The sequence below is a fragment of the Impatiens glandulifera genome, chromosome 1 (genome assembly GCF_907164915.1).
Source record: "Impatiens glandulifera chromosome 1, dImpGla2.1, whole genome shotgun sequence".
Classification (NCBI taxonomy): Eukaryota; Viridiplantae; Streptophyta; class Magnoliopsida; order Ericales; family Balsaminaceae; genus Impatiens; species Impatiens glandulifera.
The window spans coordinates 13154333-13171733 of record NC_061862.1 but is presented as its reverse complement, the minus strand read 5'-3'; the positions used below and the strand labels follow the sequence as shown (position 1 = coordinate 13171733).

Genomic DNA, 17401 nt, shown 5'->3' with positions numbered 1-17401 from the left:
CATTTCTTGGATAAAAGCATTTCAAAGGACCAAAACAATAGAACTAACTAAGCATTTCAAGCATAAACCCTAACTAAAGCCTAAATCCTAAACTGAAACCATAAAACTTCATACTCAACATGCAAAAAACGGAAAAAATCATCGGGGAGTAGAACTAACTAAGCATTAATAACCTTAGTTACTAGGCGAACGTCGGGCTTAGCGTCTCCGGGGCTTGGCGATCGTCGAGAGTCGGCGTTTGGCCTGGAAGCTAGGCGGGCTCGCGGTATGCGTCCGACGATCGTGGGGTATGCTGGGCGATCGTCAGTTGGGGCTGGAACCTTCGTGGGTGGGGGCATGGGAGTCGGAGGGGGAGAGCAACCGACGGGGAGAGCAAGCGACGGGGAAGGGAAGAGGGGAAAAAACGGGAAGAAAGGGAAATGGGGGGAAAAGGAAAAGAAAAAGGAAGAAAAAGAAAAAAGAAAAAAAAAAGTTATTAAGGGTGAAAGTGTTCAAATTTTTTAAAAAAATGTTAAAAATAAAAACTGAAATGTTTAAGGTTAGTTTTGGGAATGACCCTATTTTGAGGGTTATTTGATCAAAATTTCCAATATGAGTGGTAAAACATAAACGATACGCCTTCCAATGTTAAAAAAGTTATCAGAGTAAAAATAAAATAAAATAGATGTTTCAACTTTTTTTATATATATATATATATATTCTAAGAGAGACATCAAGAAATGATATATTTAATATATTTTCACCTTCAATATATTTTACCATAAATTTATACTAATATATCCCTGAATATAGAGTTGAATTTATATCGATTTTATATCACACTTTTTTTTTCTATATTTTAATAAAGTCCGATTTAAAAACAAATTATGTTAACACTTATTAAATTTAATTAATACTTTCATATTTCAAATTTTATTAGATGTTATTGTTTATTGCTAAAAATAAAATAAAAAAAACAAGAAGTTACGAAAGCGTGAATTGGGTTTTCCGCTTTTTGTCATGAATAGCGGGAAATGTAAATACTAATATTTTAAGCCCATTCTCTTTATTATTCTTCTTCTCTCTCATCATCCCCAAATGAGCAATGCAATTGGATTCATCTGCGCTCCTACTCACTGGTTGTCTCTTCCTGTCCCATCCCTTGTGCATTTCCAGACGAACCTCAATTCTCTATCTTCTCCCTTCTCGGGAAGCTCAATAGTCCTCGCCGTCTCACTTCCTGCATCGAAATCCCGTTTTTACGCCTCAATTACCAAAAGCAACTCGTCGATGGCAGCATCTATACAAGCCAGTGCTTATTCCTCTACTATCGGTTAGTTTTCCATTTCGTCGAGGTTATCTGCTTATTCGCTTCAATTTGTATGAGAATGTGTTATAAACTTACAATAATTGCAGATTAGGCTGTTGCTGATTTTAGATTGTTTGAGGTCTTTGATGTAGGAGAACAACAAATTATCATTGATATAATTATTTTTTAAAGAGATTTTGGTTGAAGTTTGGATTCAAGGTATTATTGAAACAAACCTAATTGAAAAATCTGATTATTTGATATTATTAGATACTCTCAATGGAATCCTGGAATTTAGCAACTGAATGTCTACTATTTGCATTTGTAACACTAGCAGCAATTGAATTAGTCAAAGAAACTAATTTAATAAAATTGACACCTTCAACGAACCACAAGACTATGTATTTTACTTTATTTGAAAACATAAATAAACTAATTCTATGAATCTTTCCCCTAAACTAGAATGCAGTTAGTTTCAGCAAATGCACAAGTAAATGAAGTTTTTAATCGTTTTCTTTCATACATTACAGTATTTTTAGACAATCTTATAGTGGAAACATTATCACACAAAATGGAAGTGCATTCCATTTGAGGATAACATATAGTTTTTTTTAGAATCCTCTTCATCTACATTGCTTGACATACATACTCCTGAAGTAGCTGTAACAAGTTCTGCCTCAGTTGTAGATGGTCACAATTGGCTGCTTCTTTGACGAACAGGCAACAAGTCCTTTTCCCAACATAAAGACATACCTGGAGGTACTTTTTCAATCATCAGTGTCTCCGGCATTCATACTGTTTTCCTCTTTCATATAGAATGTCCAGTTCCAAAGTGCCACATATGTACCTGAGAACTCTTTCTCAAAGACTCTTAGCTTCTCTACATATACATCTTCAAATAACTTTTCATAAAGAAATGCACTATTCACATCCATATGATAAATGTTCCAGCCTCTATGAGCTGAGCTGATATAGCCATCATCATTCTAATGATATCTCATCTGGCCACTGAATCAAACACTTTATGATAATCTATTTTATATTTCTGTCAGTATCTTTCACCACCAATCTAGCCTTATGTCTGTCTGCTTCTCCCCATTCATTTAATTTTGTTTTGAATACCCATTCCGCCCTAATTTATTTTTACCCTCTTGGTAGCTCAACAAGATTCCAGGTTCTATTTTCTTTCAATTGTAGGGATTTCTTGTCTCATGACCTCTGTCCAATTAGCACCGAGTCTTGTTTCTTCAAATGTAACTGCATCAGAATTGACTAAGAAAACATTGAATCTCTCTTTCTTGGGTTGTTAAGCCCCCGCACATTTCACGAAATAAGCTTACTTAACATAGAGAATTTGTGGAGTTGAGTGTCCCTTGTGCCTCCTATTCAACAATAGAGGGCGGTGGAAGGTCGTCTGCTTCCATTTTTTATCCTACCACGGGTCCATCGCAATTTTCCCCTTCAGATATGTCATCAACTGCTGATGTTGACTCTTCAATTGGATTAACATGTGTGAGATTGGGGACGTGAGGTAGGTGTGGGGTTGTTTGGGGTAGAAGGGGATCTGTTTGCGAGTATGAAGGGGGTGTGGTCGGAAAGATGATGTGTGGGTTGACCGTGGGGATGAAAATAATTGGGAAAGTTGTGAGCTGACAATGATGGATTATGAAGTTGCGGTTGAGGGATAAAAGAGAAAAATGTATTGGTTAAGAGGGGTTTAAGAAGTAGTTTGTTTGGTGGGTTTGCGTTCTGTTTGGGCTTATACGTTTATTGGGCTATCGCGCCTTCTTGAATAAGGGAAAGCGGCTAGAGATGAAGTGTTATAGCAATGTGGGTTATCCGGTATTTATGGCATAGGGTTAGGAGACGTTGGTAATGTTTGGTTAGTGAGTGTGGAAGGCGTATGGGTATTAGTGGTATTGTGTGGAAGAGGGTTTGAGAAAGTTGGAAGAGTGGGGATAAAAGGTGTGCGAAGAGGTAGGGAAGATGATTCATATGGTGAGGGTGTGCAAAGAGGCGGAAAGATGATTCATTTGGTGTGGGTGTCTGAATAGTAGTGGGAAGGGTAGTAGGAGGTGTATGAGATACATGTAGAGGCTATTGGGGGTTAGAGGTTATGAGAATGGTATGGATGTTGGCGTTTTTGTCAACCTGACATGTGGTTGTCTCGCTTGAACTAGGCGTCGCCGGATTGATGTCCTTGATTGAAACTGTCGGTCTAGCTTCCGACCATACTGGAAGGTCATAAATGAGGTTTTTGTCTTTGATATGGGCCGGTGTTCGTTGTCCATAGCCTTTGATTCTAATTTTTGGCCAATTTTTGGCCATTGCAAATTAGATTTGCACAATGTCAACTTATCGATCTCCACCAACCCGCCACACGAGTTACCAAACATGGTTATGGTCGTCGAGTTTCAAAGATGGACATGCAGACCAATATGTGGATCCAATAAGACTGATTCTTCTCGGGAGTAGGCAACATCCAACGAACTTATTCCACATTTGAAAAGAGACATAGTGTCCATGAAAAATCCATTTCCTACCCGTCACTCTCTCCTTACTCCACACAAATCTCTTACTTATACGGTGCCTTCAATCAAGAGAGACTTCGAAGCCAAGATTGAAGGTCCTCCACTTTTGGTTTGACGTCGTCCCATGGATTGCAAACCGCTACGAGGCTAAACTCAAGTTGGATGTTCATTTCAGAAGTTTTGAACTTTGTTGAGCAAAAAAGACTTTAATGTCTTTTGTAATATATTTCTTAAATGAGTCTTCCTCCCACAGAATGGACCCCGCCTATTCGTGTCAACCCATACGTATGTGTCTGGCTTATCCTTGAACTTTCCGCTTTAAGATAAAGTTAACATGGATTAATGGATCACCTTACCAATAATCTTGCGTCCTTTAGGCTTAGGTGGATGCTTTAGAGGCGTCGGAAACCCTTTTCAGTGTAACGATGATCGCAATTTTAGGATTTAGCACGACAATAAGCACGACAATAAGTTTATAATCTTAAAGGAAGTCCAAATCCTAAAACTGCGATCATTGTTACATAAAGGCTATGTTGCACGAACACTCTAAATTTTTTTTTTTGGAGTATCGGATACGACACGGATACGGGTACGATACGGCGATACGTGTGTCGGATACGGAAAAACACGTATCGTTGACTTTAAGTAGGGTTGACCAATCCGATACGAATTGGACACGGCTTGGATACGTTTTTGGATACATTTTGGGTAAAAAATTCAAAAAAAAATGTTAAATATGAAAATGAATAAAAAGAAGAATTTAAAAGACTAATAGCCATAATTTCAATTTTTTTACTGCAGCCTAGTAAAACCCAAAATTAAACCCAGTAAGGCAGTAACTCATTTCACCTTCCTAAACTTACCTTCTCCTCTGCCGCCGTCAATCGAAGTCATCGACCGTGATCGAAAGCCGCCGCAGACCGCCATCGAAAGCAGTCGCCTCTATCTATCTAGTAACTTTACTGTGAACTTTCTTTAATATATATATTATATGAAGCTTATAGACTTAGTGCTCTCTACTTTGTTCTCGGGATATATATATATTAAACATTTGTTGATGTAAGCCTAGACATATATATATTAGATTGTTCTAGAATCTATATATATATTATATTCCACCTTCAAAAATTTATAATATACAACATTAAAAGTCTGGAAGGTGGAATATTATATATATATCTAGATTTTAGAACAATCTAATATAATATATATATATATATATATATATATGTATATATATATGTATATATATATGTATATATATATGTATATATATATGTATATATATATGTATATATATATGTCTACCGCTACAGGCTTACAACAGCAAATATTTAATATATATATATCCAGAGAACGAAGTAGAGAACACTAAGTCTATGAGCTTCATATAATATATATTAAAGAAAATTTACAGTAAAGTTACCAGATAAATAGAGACGATTGCTTTCGATGGCGGGCTGCGGCGACTTTCGATCACGGTCGACGGCTTCAATTGACGGCGACAGAAGAGAAAGTAAGTTTAAGAAGATGAAATGAGTTAATGCCTTACTGGGTTTAATTTAGGGTTTTACTAGTCTGCAGTAAAAAATTAAAATTAGGGCTATTAGTCTTTTAAATTCTTCTTTTTATTCATTTTCATATTTAACTTTTTTTTTTGAAATTTTTACCCAATCCGTATTGGATTCTACTTAAAGTCAACGATACGTGTTTTGCCGTATCTGACACACGTATCGTATCCGATACTAAAAAAAAAAATTTGGAGTATCCGTGCAACATAGCAAAAGACATGTTCAACAAAGGGTCAAGACTCCTGAAATTAACATCTAACTTGAGTTTACCTTCGTAGTGGTGGGATGATGTCAGCCCCAAAACGAAGGAGCTTCAATCTTAGGCTTCGAAGTCTCTCCCGATTGAAGGCACTGTAGCAGTAAGAGACTTCTGTGGGACATTCCATATGTTCTCGTTTTCGAACAACGGGGATAAGGAGGGAGTGACAAGTAGGAAATTAATTTTTCATAAACCCAGTGTCTTTTTTCAAATGTGAAATAAGTTCGTTAGGTGTTACCCTACTCCCGAAAAGAATCAGTCTTATTGGATCCATATAACATATATGCAACTTCTGCTTATTTTTTCACCCCATTTTATTCGGGGAGTGAAAGCAGTAGTGATCCGTGTTTTGATCCCAGCTTGTTCATAGAAGCTGTTAAATTCAGTTAAAGTGAACCCTCCTCCCCGATCTGTACGAAGACAGACAAATGGTTCTCCACTTTCTTTTTCAACCAACAACTTATAGTTTTTAAAACAATTGAACACTTATGTCTTTCATATAAAAAATACATTCAAGTTCTTCTACTATAATCATCAATAAAAGTTAGAATGTACATATTCCCACCATTTTCATCAATAAAAGTTAGAATGTAAAATTTTCCATCATTTGAGATGGAATGATTGACCCACATAAGTTAGAATGAACCAGCTGTAGTTTTCTTTGGGCTCTCCATTTCCTTCGTTTTGACATTCGTTTTGACATGTTTGTGTCTATGTTGCTTCCCAACTAGACAGTGTGTACAGTCTTCTTGCAGTATTTTAATGACTGCAAGTCCCTCCACCATTTCATGAGTCTGTTTGGCTTGAATATTTTTGAAGTTGAGGTGACCAAGTCTGCAATGTCATATTTTGGATTCTTCTTCAACCGATGTCTGAAAACAGGTTTCAGAATTGACTCCTTTCTCATTTGGAGAGATCCTGACTGTATTTATTTTGAATAACCTGTTTGTGCTCATCCTTGTGGTCATAAGTAATCTTTTAGTTGTATGGTAAATTTGCATTCATCTTCACAACTCACTACTTTCAACCATCTACCTTAAAATTGTCCCATATTTGTTAAATTGCTTTCCAGCTCGGGAATATAGAATACATCACACTAATAGTCTTGTTCATCCCATCAACTTTCATAGTCACATTATCCTTCCATAGCACTGGCATCTTCATGTCATTTCCCAACTTGATAGAGTGATTACAAATCATATTTATGCGTGTGAAACATTCTAAATTCGCACAAATATGATTGGAGCATCTACATTCCAAGAATAAGTATCTTTTTCTTGACTGTTTTTCGATTCTTTGTCTGTTAAACACAGGTCATTAAAAGCACATCATCTTCCCCGTTCTTGGTATAGTTCGCTTTTCCCTCCCAATTAGGGCATTAATAAGCAAAATGTTTCAGTTTGTGACATATGTAACATTTTATTGCAGCTTTGTCAAATGTTCTTCCTCTACACGGACTGAATACTTTAAGGACTTGATTATCTTCTTACTCATTTTTCTTGAATTTATGCTCGTGCACAACTAGTAAGTTTTGTAGCTCATCAATAGACATTAAACGAGTATCTGATTTGCCACTGAAGTAACCCTAGTAAAGTACTCTTTAATTATTTCCCCTTTCTTTATTTCTAGAATCTCAAACTCTCGCCTTAAGGTATTTAACATAGACCACTTTACCTTATCATTACCTCCAAACTTAGATTTCAGTGATTCCCAAATTATTTTGGAAGTGTTTCTATTGAGAATTTGTTCAAACGTAATTCTGTCAATAGCTAAATAGAGGAAGTGCTTTACCTTACAATCCTTAGTCTTCAATTTGTCTAGCAGTTTTTGTTGTGTCATAGTAAGTGTTGTATCAACTTCCGGTTCTTCGAATACTTTTTCGACAAGAGCCCATAATCCTTTTGCCCTTAACAGGTTCTCCATCAGCTCACTTCAATGATCATAATACTGGCCGTAACCTGGTTATGTTATCTTCGTACATGCCTTTCTCCATTCGGGGTTTTAAGAAATCTGAACTTGAAAAACCCCTTTCTCGCAAGGTTACTATTTCGTGATTCTCTCGCAGAATCTCTCTCTCTCATACCAAATAAAACAAAGTTAATTGAAAATCTAATATTATTTCATAATATGAGATATAAATACCGGGGAAAGTTAAAATTTAACAACTAACTACCCACTTCTTGCATTATTAACACTAACTACCCACTACTTATATTACTAACACTAACAACAATTGAATTAGTAAAAAAACTAATTTATTCTAACTTAATAAAACTGTTGTGAAGTTTCTGGTATGACTACGGATTATATTATTCTTCAATCTTCCAATATTAGAGAAAAAGAAAGAAGCAGGATTCAATACAGTTTTTAATTGCGTGATTTTTGGAATATAGTGAAATACTTTTATAATCTTGGCAATTGTTATTATTGTATTATCTAATTCTAATTGCATAGTGACTAAAATCTCTGTGCTTGGTTTTGGGTGTTATAAAATCATTCATAAAATAACTGAATGGATACCTAAAAATCACACTAGTCTTACATTATTGTCATTGACTAGATTCTTTGACTATTTCCAAACTACATTGAATTTGGAACTTGACTGTCAATGTGATCTGACTGTTTGGCATGAAAATTTGTAAGATATGTTGATTTATATTTTGTTAATAATTTAATTGATATTAATGTTAAAATGTATTGTTACTTGGATCACATTGATAAATTATACTAAAATAATAATATATAGGATTATAATTCTCTTTGAAAACATGATCAAAATGAAGCAATGAGTGGTCAAGAAATGGCTTAACTGAATGCATTCTGGACGATTTTCTGCTAATGAATGTGAAGCTTCTGGAAATTAATTCTATCTAACAAGGATGATTTAGCTCATGGCATGGTACAATGATTCTTTGGCTGCAGGTTCAGAAAGTGACAAATTAAAGATGTCATCGTCCAGCTTGGTTGGACCAAACGACCTGTTAATTGTTGGGCCAGGTGTTTTAGGCCAACTAGTGGCTGAAGAATGGAGAGAGGTAACGATTCTTTGCTGAGCTTAGTGAATACCTTTAGGTGCGTTACATATTCATATTCTGAGTAGTTACGTGAGTTGGTTAATTCATGTGGTTGATCCCAGCAACACCCTGTCTGTCAAATCTTTGGGCAAACATTCACTACTGACCACCATGATGAGTTGATCAAAATTGGGATCAATCCTTCCTTGAAGGGAAAACTATCAGATCGGAAATTCCCATACGTGATATTCTGCGCTCCTCCATCCCGATCTCCTGACTATCCTGATGATCTCAGGTAGTGTTGACATAACTTTTCTGGGAGTAGACTTCAAAATTGTAATGCTAAAATTTAATCCTAGCTAACACCATTATTACATTTATTGAAAATATTGCTTCTTAAAGGATAGATTATTTCCCTCTCTTACCAAGTTTCATATATGATTGGAACATGTAAAAGTTTGTCCTTGACATTTCTTTTGTATCATAAATACAAATTGGCCTCATGAAATATGCATCATGCCTGCTTCCCATCCCTTAAAAATATTAAGATACATTCACTGTAGTGTTTATATAACGATGCATTGCTTATACTAAATCATCTTCAGTCTCATATGGAATATCCACTGTAAAGATGTTATATATTTATGATGTATTCTAAGAGTCGTGAACTCCATAAAAGCAAATAAGCTTTTCAAGTATGTTGTTTCTCAGAAAAAATAAAGGTTATAGTGTGCTTGATGTTCTCCTTTCATGTTCGCACACTGCAATGTCTCTATTTTGTTTGCACGTGATTTTGCAAAGCATTTTGGAAATAATAGACCACAACTGCATTTCATATCTATGTAACTCATGGAACATTCAAAAGAAGTATTATACAATATTTTATTTCTAGGCTCACACTAGAATGGTTTTAACCTTTTTGGCTTAAAAGGAAGTTCTTCCTCGTACACATAAAGGTCCATGGGGATAACATTGTTTATTCACTTGGATTTCCTTTTATCCAAAAACTAGGGAAGCTGCCTCAAGCTGGAACGGCGAAGGCTCTTTCCTGTTCACATCAAGTTCTGCACCATATGATGTCTCTGATAATGGACCTTGTGATGAGGTACTACATCGAGTGTTCTTTAATTTCATATCTGGATGCTCTCTGTAGGAATATCACACAAAATCATGATTGCTCGTCTTTACCACCCCGAGGTCTCATGTTCGATTCCTATTGAAAGCACTTAGATTGAGAAATGCAGAATAACTTTCTTGAATTTTAATACTAAGATTTATTAATCTAGCTCAGAAAGGATTTATACTAACCTGTTCAATGAGTGACTGCTAATTTGTTAATTCATTTTATGGTGTGGTCTGCAGGACAGCCCAGTAGCACCTATTGGAAAGAGCCCTAGGAGTGATGTACTGTTAAAAGCAGAAAAGGTGGTGCTTGAGCATGATGGTTGTGTTCTCAGATTGGCTGGACTTTATATATCCTTTTTCGAGATTCGTGTCAAAGTGAATATTAGGGAAATAGATTCTGTTACATGAATGAATGATTGCCTTAACAGGTAAAACAAAATAGATAGAGGAGCACATCATTATTGGCTGGAGAAAGGGACAGTTGACGTTCGTCCAGATCACATTCTCAATCTGATACATTACGAGGCAAGTAGTACACCATATATCCAAGATCATATGATTTTCTGACATGATGGTTCCCGATCATCTTATGATTTTGTCCTGTTTACTTCTTCTTCTGGTTTAAGGATGCTGCATCCCTCTCTGTGGCAATCTTGAAAAAGAAGCTTAGAGGCCGCATTTTTCTAGGGTGTGATAACCATCCCTTATCCAGGTATACTTAGCAATGGCATAGCTGTTAAATTTTAAGCACATGAAACATTTTAAGTTGCTGTCACCCCATCTTTTCCCTTTGATTTTTAATGAGTAAATTTGAATGAAGGCAAGAGATAATGGACTTGGTTGATAAGAGTGGAAAATTCGAAAAGAAGTTCAACAAATTTACAGGTAAGATCCTCAAAACTCATGAGTAAAACAAGTAGTATATTTTATGGTAATTTGAGAACTTATTGCGTCAATCAATCAATGCTAGCTAGGTAAGACTAGAAGCAATCAAGCATACATAATGAATGGTTTACAAAGTAATATATTGTTGTTGTGTGCAGGCACTAAAGACACATTAGGCAAGAAACTAAGCAACAGTAAAACCCGTAAAGAAATAGGATGGGAGCCAAAGTATCCAAGCTTTGCTAATTTCCTCGGTGTATCTGAATAGTTTATTCATTTTGTCATATTTTTAGTCTTCTTTTCCCTTGTGTTCTCAGAATAACAAGTCTTTCTATAATGAGTTGGTAAAAGGGGTATTGCAATGAAGTCTTCATTTAATTAGTTAATAAGTCCGGTTGGTTCATAGGATTGTCTTTTTCTATTGGACATTCAAATAAAGGCACCTTTGGAGATGTTTTTAAATCAATCAATTTGTAATATAATATATATCATTATGGTACTAATAATAATAGAAGAGGTCAACTGTTTTCTTACCAAATAGATACCACTTCTTTCCTTCCTTCTTCCATTGGGTTGGGTGTTAGATGAAGCCATTTATCTGTTTGAGCCTTATTTTCTTCTTGCACCATCTCAAGGCAAACACAAAGAGAAAATATGGGGACAATGTGCTGTTCATCAGAATCTGATGATGGATTAGACCTCAAGGCAGTCATCGTGATCGTAGTGATGGCGTATATCCTGGTTATGGTATTCATCACACCACCTCCCCAACCCAGAAGAAGGATGGTACTTTTACGTTAATTAGACTGACTTTGTGCTCTCTGAAGATTGATCCCCGCAAAAGAGTTCTCCATTGGTATTGCTAATTTCTTTTCTTTTAAAATCAAACAAATCAGAAGAAAACAGAGTTGTATCCCCAGTTCAATTTGCAGTATAAAGCTTATTTACCTCTTATTGACTTTCACTTATACAAATGATAGAGTCTGTCTTTCTTTGTGTGTCCTCCCAGTTTTGGGTAGTTCACTCTCATATGTTTTTGTTTATACTTTTCTCTTCACAATTCAAGCTGTTTACTAAGGTTATGAAATTGTCACGCTATCGGGTTGATAAGAGGTTAGTTTGATCATAACAGACGTTGTCTATATTCATCAAGGCAGCGCCACTTATACAAAGAGAAAAGAATCAACAAATGAGTTGGGTGATGCTTCACTTTTGTGTGTATGTCACTTCATTAGTGAAATTCATGTCTGTTTTGGTAAGATCGAACTAACTTTAATAAGAAGTTATAAAGTGAATGTTAAATAACTAAAAATTCTCATTTTTTAGATTAAAGCGAACACGTATACAAAGAGAAAAGAATCAACAAATAAGTTGGGTGATGCTTCACTTTTGTTTGTGTGTATGTGTCACTTCATTAGGTCATGTAATTAGTGAAATATACTAGTGAATGTTCTGGTAGTGAATGTTCTGGTAGATACTAGGATCGAACTAAAGTTATAAAGTGAATGTTAAATAACGTAAAAACTCTCATTTTTTAAATTAAAGCGAACACGTGTAACATTAATTCTTTAAACTATATCCTCCTAACTTTTCTTTTGGAGGACTTCTCAATCTCTTTTTAAATCATCCATCACATTAGGAGGAGGGAAATTGATTTCAAGTTGTCTCCAATGTTGTTGCTAGTCTATATCTCCCCTCTTTTCCGATGGAAAATCCTCTATTTTGGGATTTTTTATAAACGAAAGCAATCAATCACTTTAACCTCTTCCTAGAGATCTCAAATACCCCAAAAGAATCCAACAGCTTCCCTAGTATCAAATTACCTTGTTGCTTTGCAATATTTGCTTTGTTTACTTGATTTCATCTATGTAGAGAATGAGAGTATGACACTTAAGCATTTGCATAATATAATAATAAGATTCAATCATCCAATGAACTATCATATAGTGATCATAGTTCATATTCCTGGAGTTTGTAATTTAATTTTTATCCAAGTAAATTTACACTTTGTCTATAATAATAACAATGTGTATGGATTATAGGTTATCAATTATCAACCACTCATTTGGATTCCACTTTCGATAGCATCTTCCCCTCCTTCACTCCCTCTCTCTTTTTCTGCCTCCAGAAATCTTCAATTTTCATGGGATGTTTCTATTATAATAATCCATGCCCAGTTTGGAACCAAGATTGATCACTGAAGAAGAAGAAGAAGACAAGAAATGTATATTGGTGCTCTCGCCAATGGCTTCATCATCCACACACCAAAGGTTCGGATTCATAGACCTAATAATAACCTTCTCCATTCCAATTTCATCAATCAAATGCAGATGAAATCAAACCCATATGCTCTTCCTACCAAACAAAGAATCAAACCCTTCTTCTTCTATGCTTCTGCTACACCTTCTTCACTCGAAACTTCTAAACCATCATTCCGATCCAAGAACCCAAAAGACATTAACATTCTGATTGTGGGTTCAACTGGGTACATTGGTAATTTCGTTGTGAAAGAATTAGTCAAGAGAGGATTTAACGTTATCGCAGTCGCTAGAGAAAAGAGTGGAATTAGAGGAAAATTTAGCAAAGAAGATGCATTGCAGCAGTTAAATGGAGCTAAAGTGACCTTTTCAGATGTAACCCAATTGGATTCTTTGGAGAAAACCTTAAACGATTTAGGTGTTTCAATCGATGTAGTCGTTTCTTGTCTCGCCAGCCGCAACGGTGGCGTTAAGGATTCATGGCTAATCGATTATGAGGCGACTAAGAACAGCCTTATTGCAGGTAGAAATCATGGCGCTTCACATTTTGTTCTTTTATCTGCAATTTGTGTACAAAAACCCCTTCTTGAATTCCAACGTGCGAAACTGAAATTCGAAGCTGAATTGATTGATTCGGGTTTGACTTACAGTATTGTGAGACCAACTGCGTTTTTTAAAAGTTTAGGTGGGCAAGTAGAATTAGTGAAAACTGGAAAACCTTATGTAATGTTCGGTGATGGAAAATTGTGTGCTTGTAAACCGATAAGTGAACCTGATCTCGCTTCATTCATAGCAGATTGTGTTATGGGTGAAGATAAGATTAATCAAGTTTTGCCAATTGGTGGACCGGGAAAGGCATTGACTCCATTAGAACAAGGAGAAATGTTGTTTAGTCTAGTTGGAAAAGAACCCAAATTCATAAAAGTTCCAATACAGATAATGGATTTCGCGATTGGTGTTCTTGATTTTCTGGTAAAGATATTCCCTTCGTTGGAAGATGCTGCTGAGTTTGGAAAGATTGGAAGGTATTACGCTGCTGAAAGTATGCTGATTTTAGATCCTGAAACCGGTGAATACAACGATGAGAAAACGCCTAGCTATGGAAATGATACATTGGAAGAATTCTTTCAAAGGGTACTCAGAGAAGGAATGGCAGGTCAAGAACTCGGAGAGCAGACCATATTCTAATCTTTTAGAATTAAAGATTTGATTTTTGTTATAGATAATTGTTGTTTTCCTCTGAAACTGGAGTAAGTAAGTAAGTAAATTGATTCATCTTCTTATAAATATCACACAATGCACAAAAGAAAATAAATATGAACATTCACTTCTTCACACAGAGAATTGAGAGAATAGATGCAATGGGTTTTTGTACAAAGAGATAGATGAGAACCGAGTTTGTTCTATTTGGGGACCTTCTTCGAGATGGAATAGAGAGAAAGGAGAACAAGAATTGTGAGAATGACAGAAGCGAAAAGAGAAATGGAAATGGCGACCGCGATGTGTTTGCAGAAAGTGGTGAATGGATCGCACACTTGTGTCCATCCGGTATGGGAGTTTCCTTTCCAGCCGATGTATCCCACCGCCCCTGCACTTCCTGTTGCGGCTGCGACAGCTCCCAGCAGCAGCTGCCGTGGCAAAGAAAAATAATTGGTTTATTTGAAAATGGTGTCGAATTTTGAACAATGAGTTAATGTGTAATTAGTACTTACCACATCAAAGATAACTAGATGAGGAATGATTAGTTTGGTTGATGAGGAGGGCTTTAATATGGCAATAGTTGTTCCAATTGTTGATATTATGCTGTATAACCCCGCCAATGATAGTGCTGTCACAAAGTATCTGATCAAAATACCAAAATTATGGTCATTATTTGATAACTAATTTAATTTAAAATGTATTATTCATTAACAAATTAAGAGTTTATTCACAATTATTAGAGATTGATTACAAATTTTATTTTTTAAAATATAAAATATTTTAATATTTTAATTAATAATTTTGAATTATTTAATTAAAAAAAATATTTTTTTCGTCTTTATTCATTTGAAATATTGATTAAAATTTTTATTTATTTTAATATTTTATGATGTAATTAAAAAATTACTTTATGAAATGAAATTTGATATGTGATTAATAGGAGGTATAAATTTTATTTTGATAAAAATATTTAAAATGTATTAATATGATAGGGTGAGATGATGTTTAATTAATTTGAATTATTTAAATAATTTAAATCAAACAAAAAATTTATTTAGATAGTGAGTTTTTAAAAATAATTTATTGATTTTGAAAAAATTAGATATTTTTGATAAAAATATTTAAAGAGTGTTAATATATAAAAATTATTATTTTTTTAAATAAAAATATTTTAATATTTTAGTTATAAAAAAAAATATAAGTTAAACTATGTTAAATTAGATTATAATTATTTTAAAAATCTCAAATAGACAAAAGGTGATAGTATAATATTATTTTTAGTATAAGGGTGAGAATCCATTATATGTCCCCACATCACATGACAGCTAATTATTGTGTTAGAGATGTCTATTTCTTTATACTAAATTAAATCATAAAATTAAATATTCAATTATATTTTTTCAAGTTAATTACGTGTTGCCCGTAAAAATTTAATTAAAAAATAATAATAGTTAAAATTATGAATATTAATTTATCACACTTTCTCTTCCTTAGTAATGAATAGAAATTTATGGTGCCATGGCCCATAATTAGCTAGATTAATCAACAAACTTGTGCGTTCAATTTTTTTAACCACTTTTATTTATATATATTAATCTTAATTATTTGTAAGTCTCATCATTTTTCTAAAAACACACCATAAATATATATATATATATATATATATATATATATATATATATATATATATATATATATATATATATATATATATAAAAGTATATAGCTGAAAATGAAGGGATCAATAGTTTAATTTTAAATAAATACCATAGTTGTTAAACTAATCAGTAAATTACTAAACATATCAATAATATATTTAACATAAAATTTGGTTTAAATAAAATTATTTAAAAAAAAAAACTTGTTTAATTTGATTATATATGTAATTTTTACTTTATTTCATGCATAGATTTTTTTTGCACTAGAATTGTAAAAAATATTTTATATTCTCATAAAACAGTTAAAATAAAAAATTACTTATAAGACGTATTTATATATTTATAGATCTAAAATTGATTAAAGAAGCTATTTGATATAGTTTTTTTTTTAAAGATTTTATTAGGATTTTACTCATTTTTTTATAAATCTCTATATCACATAATTATAGTATTAATCATCAAATTACTTTTTTTATTAATTAAAATACTAAAATATCCTTACATTATCTTTAAAAAAAATTAAATTTAAATAAAAAGAATCATTCTAGTATTACCAAATTAAAAAACCAAAATAATCTAATTTTTTTAGACAAAGATCCTATAAAATAATATGAAAAAGCCCTAATTAAATTATAAAAGTTTACTTACAAAGATATTAAAATATATTATTTATATATTAAATTAATTTTAAAAATAAGTTGGTATATATATATATATATATATATATATTTGAATATAAATATAAATTCATATTTTTATACACTTTTAAAATTGTATAATTTGATGATTTGTTTTTGTTCTCCAATAATATATATGATTGGAGAAACTTGATGATGAGTTCAATTAATTAATTAAATGAATAAGTAAAGAGAGATGAACCGGAACTGACATGAGAGCCGGGGAATTCTGAAACTTGGCGGTCTGAAGTAGTTTTGGAAAAGGAGGAACCGGTGCAGAAACAAGTGCCGTCTGGTTGCTGGTGACTATAACCACCACTGCAGCAACTGATGAAGCAAAAAGCAAAACCCTAAGGATCACATCCCCCATCAAAAAGTAGTCCGCCGGAGGAGCCTCCGGAGACTTCACTTCTGGAGGCGGCGCCGCCTCCTCCGACGATACTACCGGTGGTGCATCTGATGATAGTGGCTCAGCCACTTTCTCTACTGGCTCCGCCGCCGCCTTTTCTTCTATAGATGCCATAATATATATGTGGATGTTTATTTAATTAATTTCTTATATATATGTATGTATGTGATCTATATATGATCAACTCAAATGTTAAGCTATACATGTATATATAGAGAAAAAATTGTATATTGGGTATTAATTATTATTTAAAAAATAAGAAATTAAACAAAAAAAAAAAAGAAAAAAAAAGGTGGATATCTATCGTGGGTTCGAATCCGTCGGATAACAAGTTTTGTTCAACTGATTAATTAATTAAGTGTATTTACGGGTTATATACTTAATCTGCAAGAATTAGTTAATTAGGAGCGGAATTCAACATTGTAAAAAAAATATCGAACAAATAATATTATACAGTTGTTTATCTTAATATATAAAATTGTAGAAATAGTTATTATAATTAACATATATATTCATATTTTAAAAA

At 33.6% G+C, this 17401-nt stretch overlaps 3 protein-coding genes across 3 annotated transcripts; 2 read left to right on the top strand and 1 right to left on the bottom strand.

Moving 5' to 3' along the window:
* The first annotated feature begins 1033 nt into the window (after window positions 1–1033).
* Window positions 1034–11169, top strand: LOC124922598. Its single transcript, XM_047463318.1, has 9 exons — window positions 1034–1312; window positions 8572–8684; window positions 8786–8958; window positions 9675–9768; window positions 10026–10136; window positions 10224–10313; window positions 10415–10500; window positions 10609–10673; window positions 10832–11169. The coding sequence occupies exons 1-9, from the start codon at window positions 1078–1080 to the stop codon at window positions 10939–10941; spliced, it is 1077 nt and encodes a 358-aa protein (XP_047319274.1). The 5' UTR covers window positions 1034–1077; the 3' UTR covers window positions 10942–11169.
* A 1582-nt stretch (window positions 11170–12751) lies between these two features.
* LOC124920863 (divinyl chlorophyllide a 8-vinyl-reductase, chloroplastic) lies at window positions 12752–14206 on the top strand. Its single transcript, XM_047461432.1, has one exon. The coding sequence runs from the start codon at window positions 12896–12898 to the stop codon at window positions 14117–14119; it is 1224 nt and encodes a 407-aa protein (XP_047317388.1). The 5' UTR covers window positions 12752–12895; the 3' UTR covers window positions 14120–14206.
* Window positions 14207–14334: 128 nt separating this feature from the next.
* LOC124915885 (CASP-like protein 1) lies at window positions 14335–16989 on the bottom strand. The gene is made up of 3 exons (XM_047456659.1): window positions 16679–16989; window positions 14644–14773; window positions 14335–14559 (listed from the first exon to the last, which is right to left on the bottom strand). The coding sequence occupies exons 1-3, from the start codon at window positions 16987–16989 to the stop codon at window positions 14335–14337; spliced, it is 666 nt and encodes a 221-aa protein (XP_047312615.1).
* Window positions 16990–17401: the final 412 nt, after the last annotated feature.

Excerpts from the sequence above, each read along its gene's own strand:
- LOC124922598 (XM_047463318.1), top strand. The coding sequence starts at position 1,078 with ATGAGCAATGCAATTGGATTCATCTGCGCTCCTACTCACTGGTTGTCT. Across the intron at positions 10,137-10,223 it reads TCAGATTGGCTGGACTTTAT|AAAATAGATAGAGGAGCACA; the intron begins ATATCCTTTTTC and ends AACAGGTAAAAC. Across the intron at positions 10,501-10,608 it reads GATAACCATCCCTTATCCAG|GCAAGAGATAATGGACTTGG; the intron begins GTATACTTAGCA and ends ATTTGAATGAAG.
- LOC124920863 (XM_047461432.1), top strand. The coding sequence starts at position 12,896 with ATGTATATTGGTGCTCTCGCCAATGGCTTCATCATCCACACACCAAAG.
- LOC124915885 (XM_047456659.1), bottom strand. The coding sequence starts at position 16,989 with ATGGCATCTATAGAAGAAAAGGCGGCGGCGGAGCCAGTAGAGAAAGTG. Across the intron at positions 14,774-16,678 it reads CAGAATTCCCCGGCTCTCAT|ATACTTTGTGACAGCACTAT; the intron begins GTCAGTTCCGGT and ends TATTTTGATCAG. Across the intron at positions 14,560-14,643 it reads ATCTAGTTATCTTTGATGTG|CTGCTGCTGGGAGCTGTCGC; the intron begins GTAAGTACTAAT and ends TTGCCACGGCAG.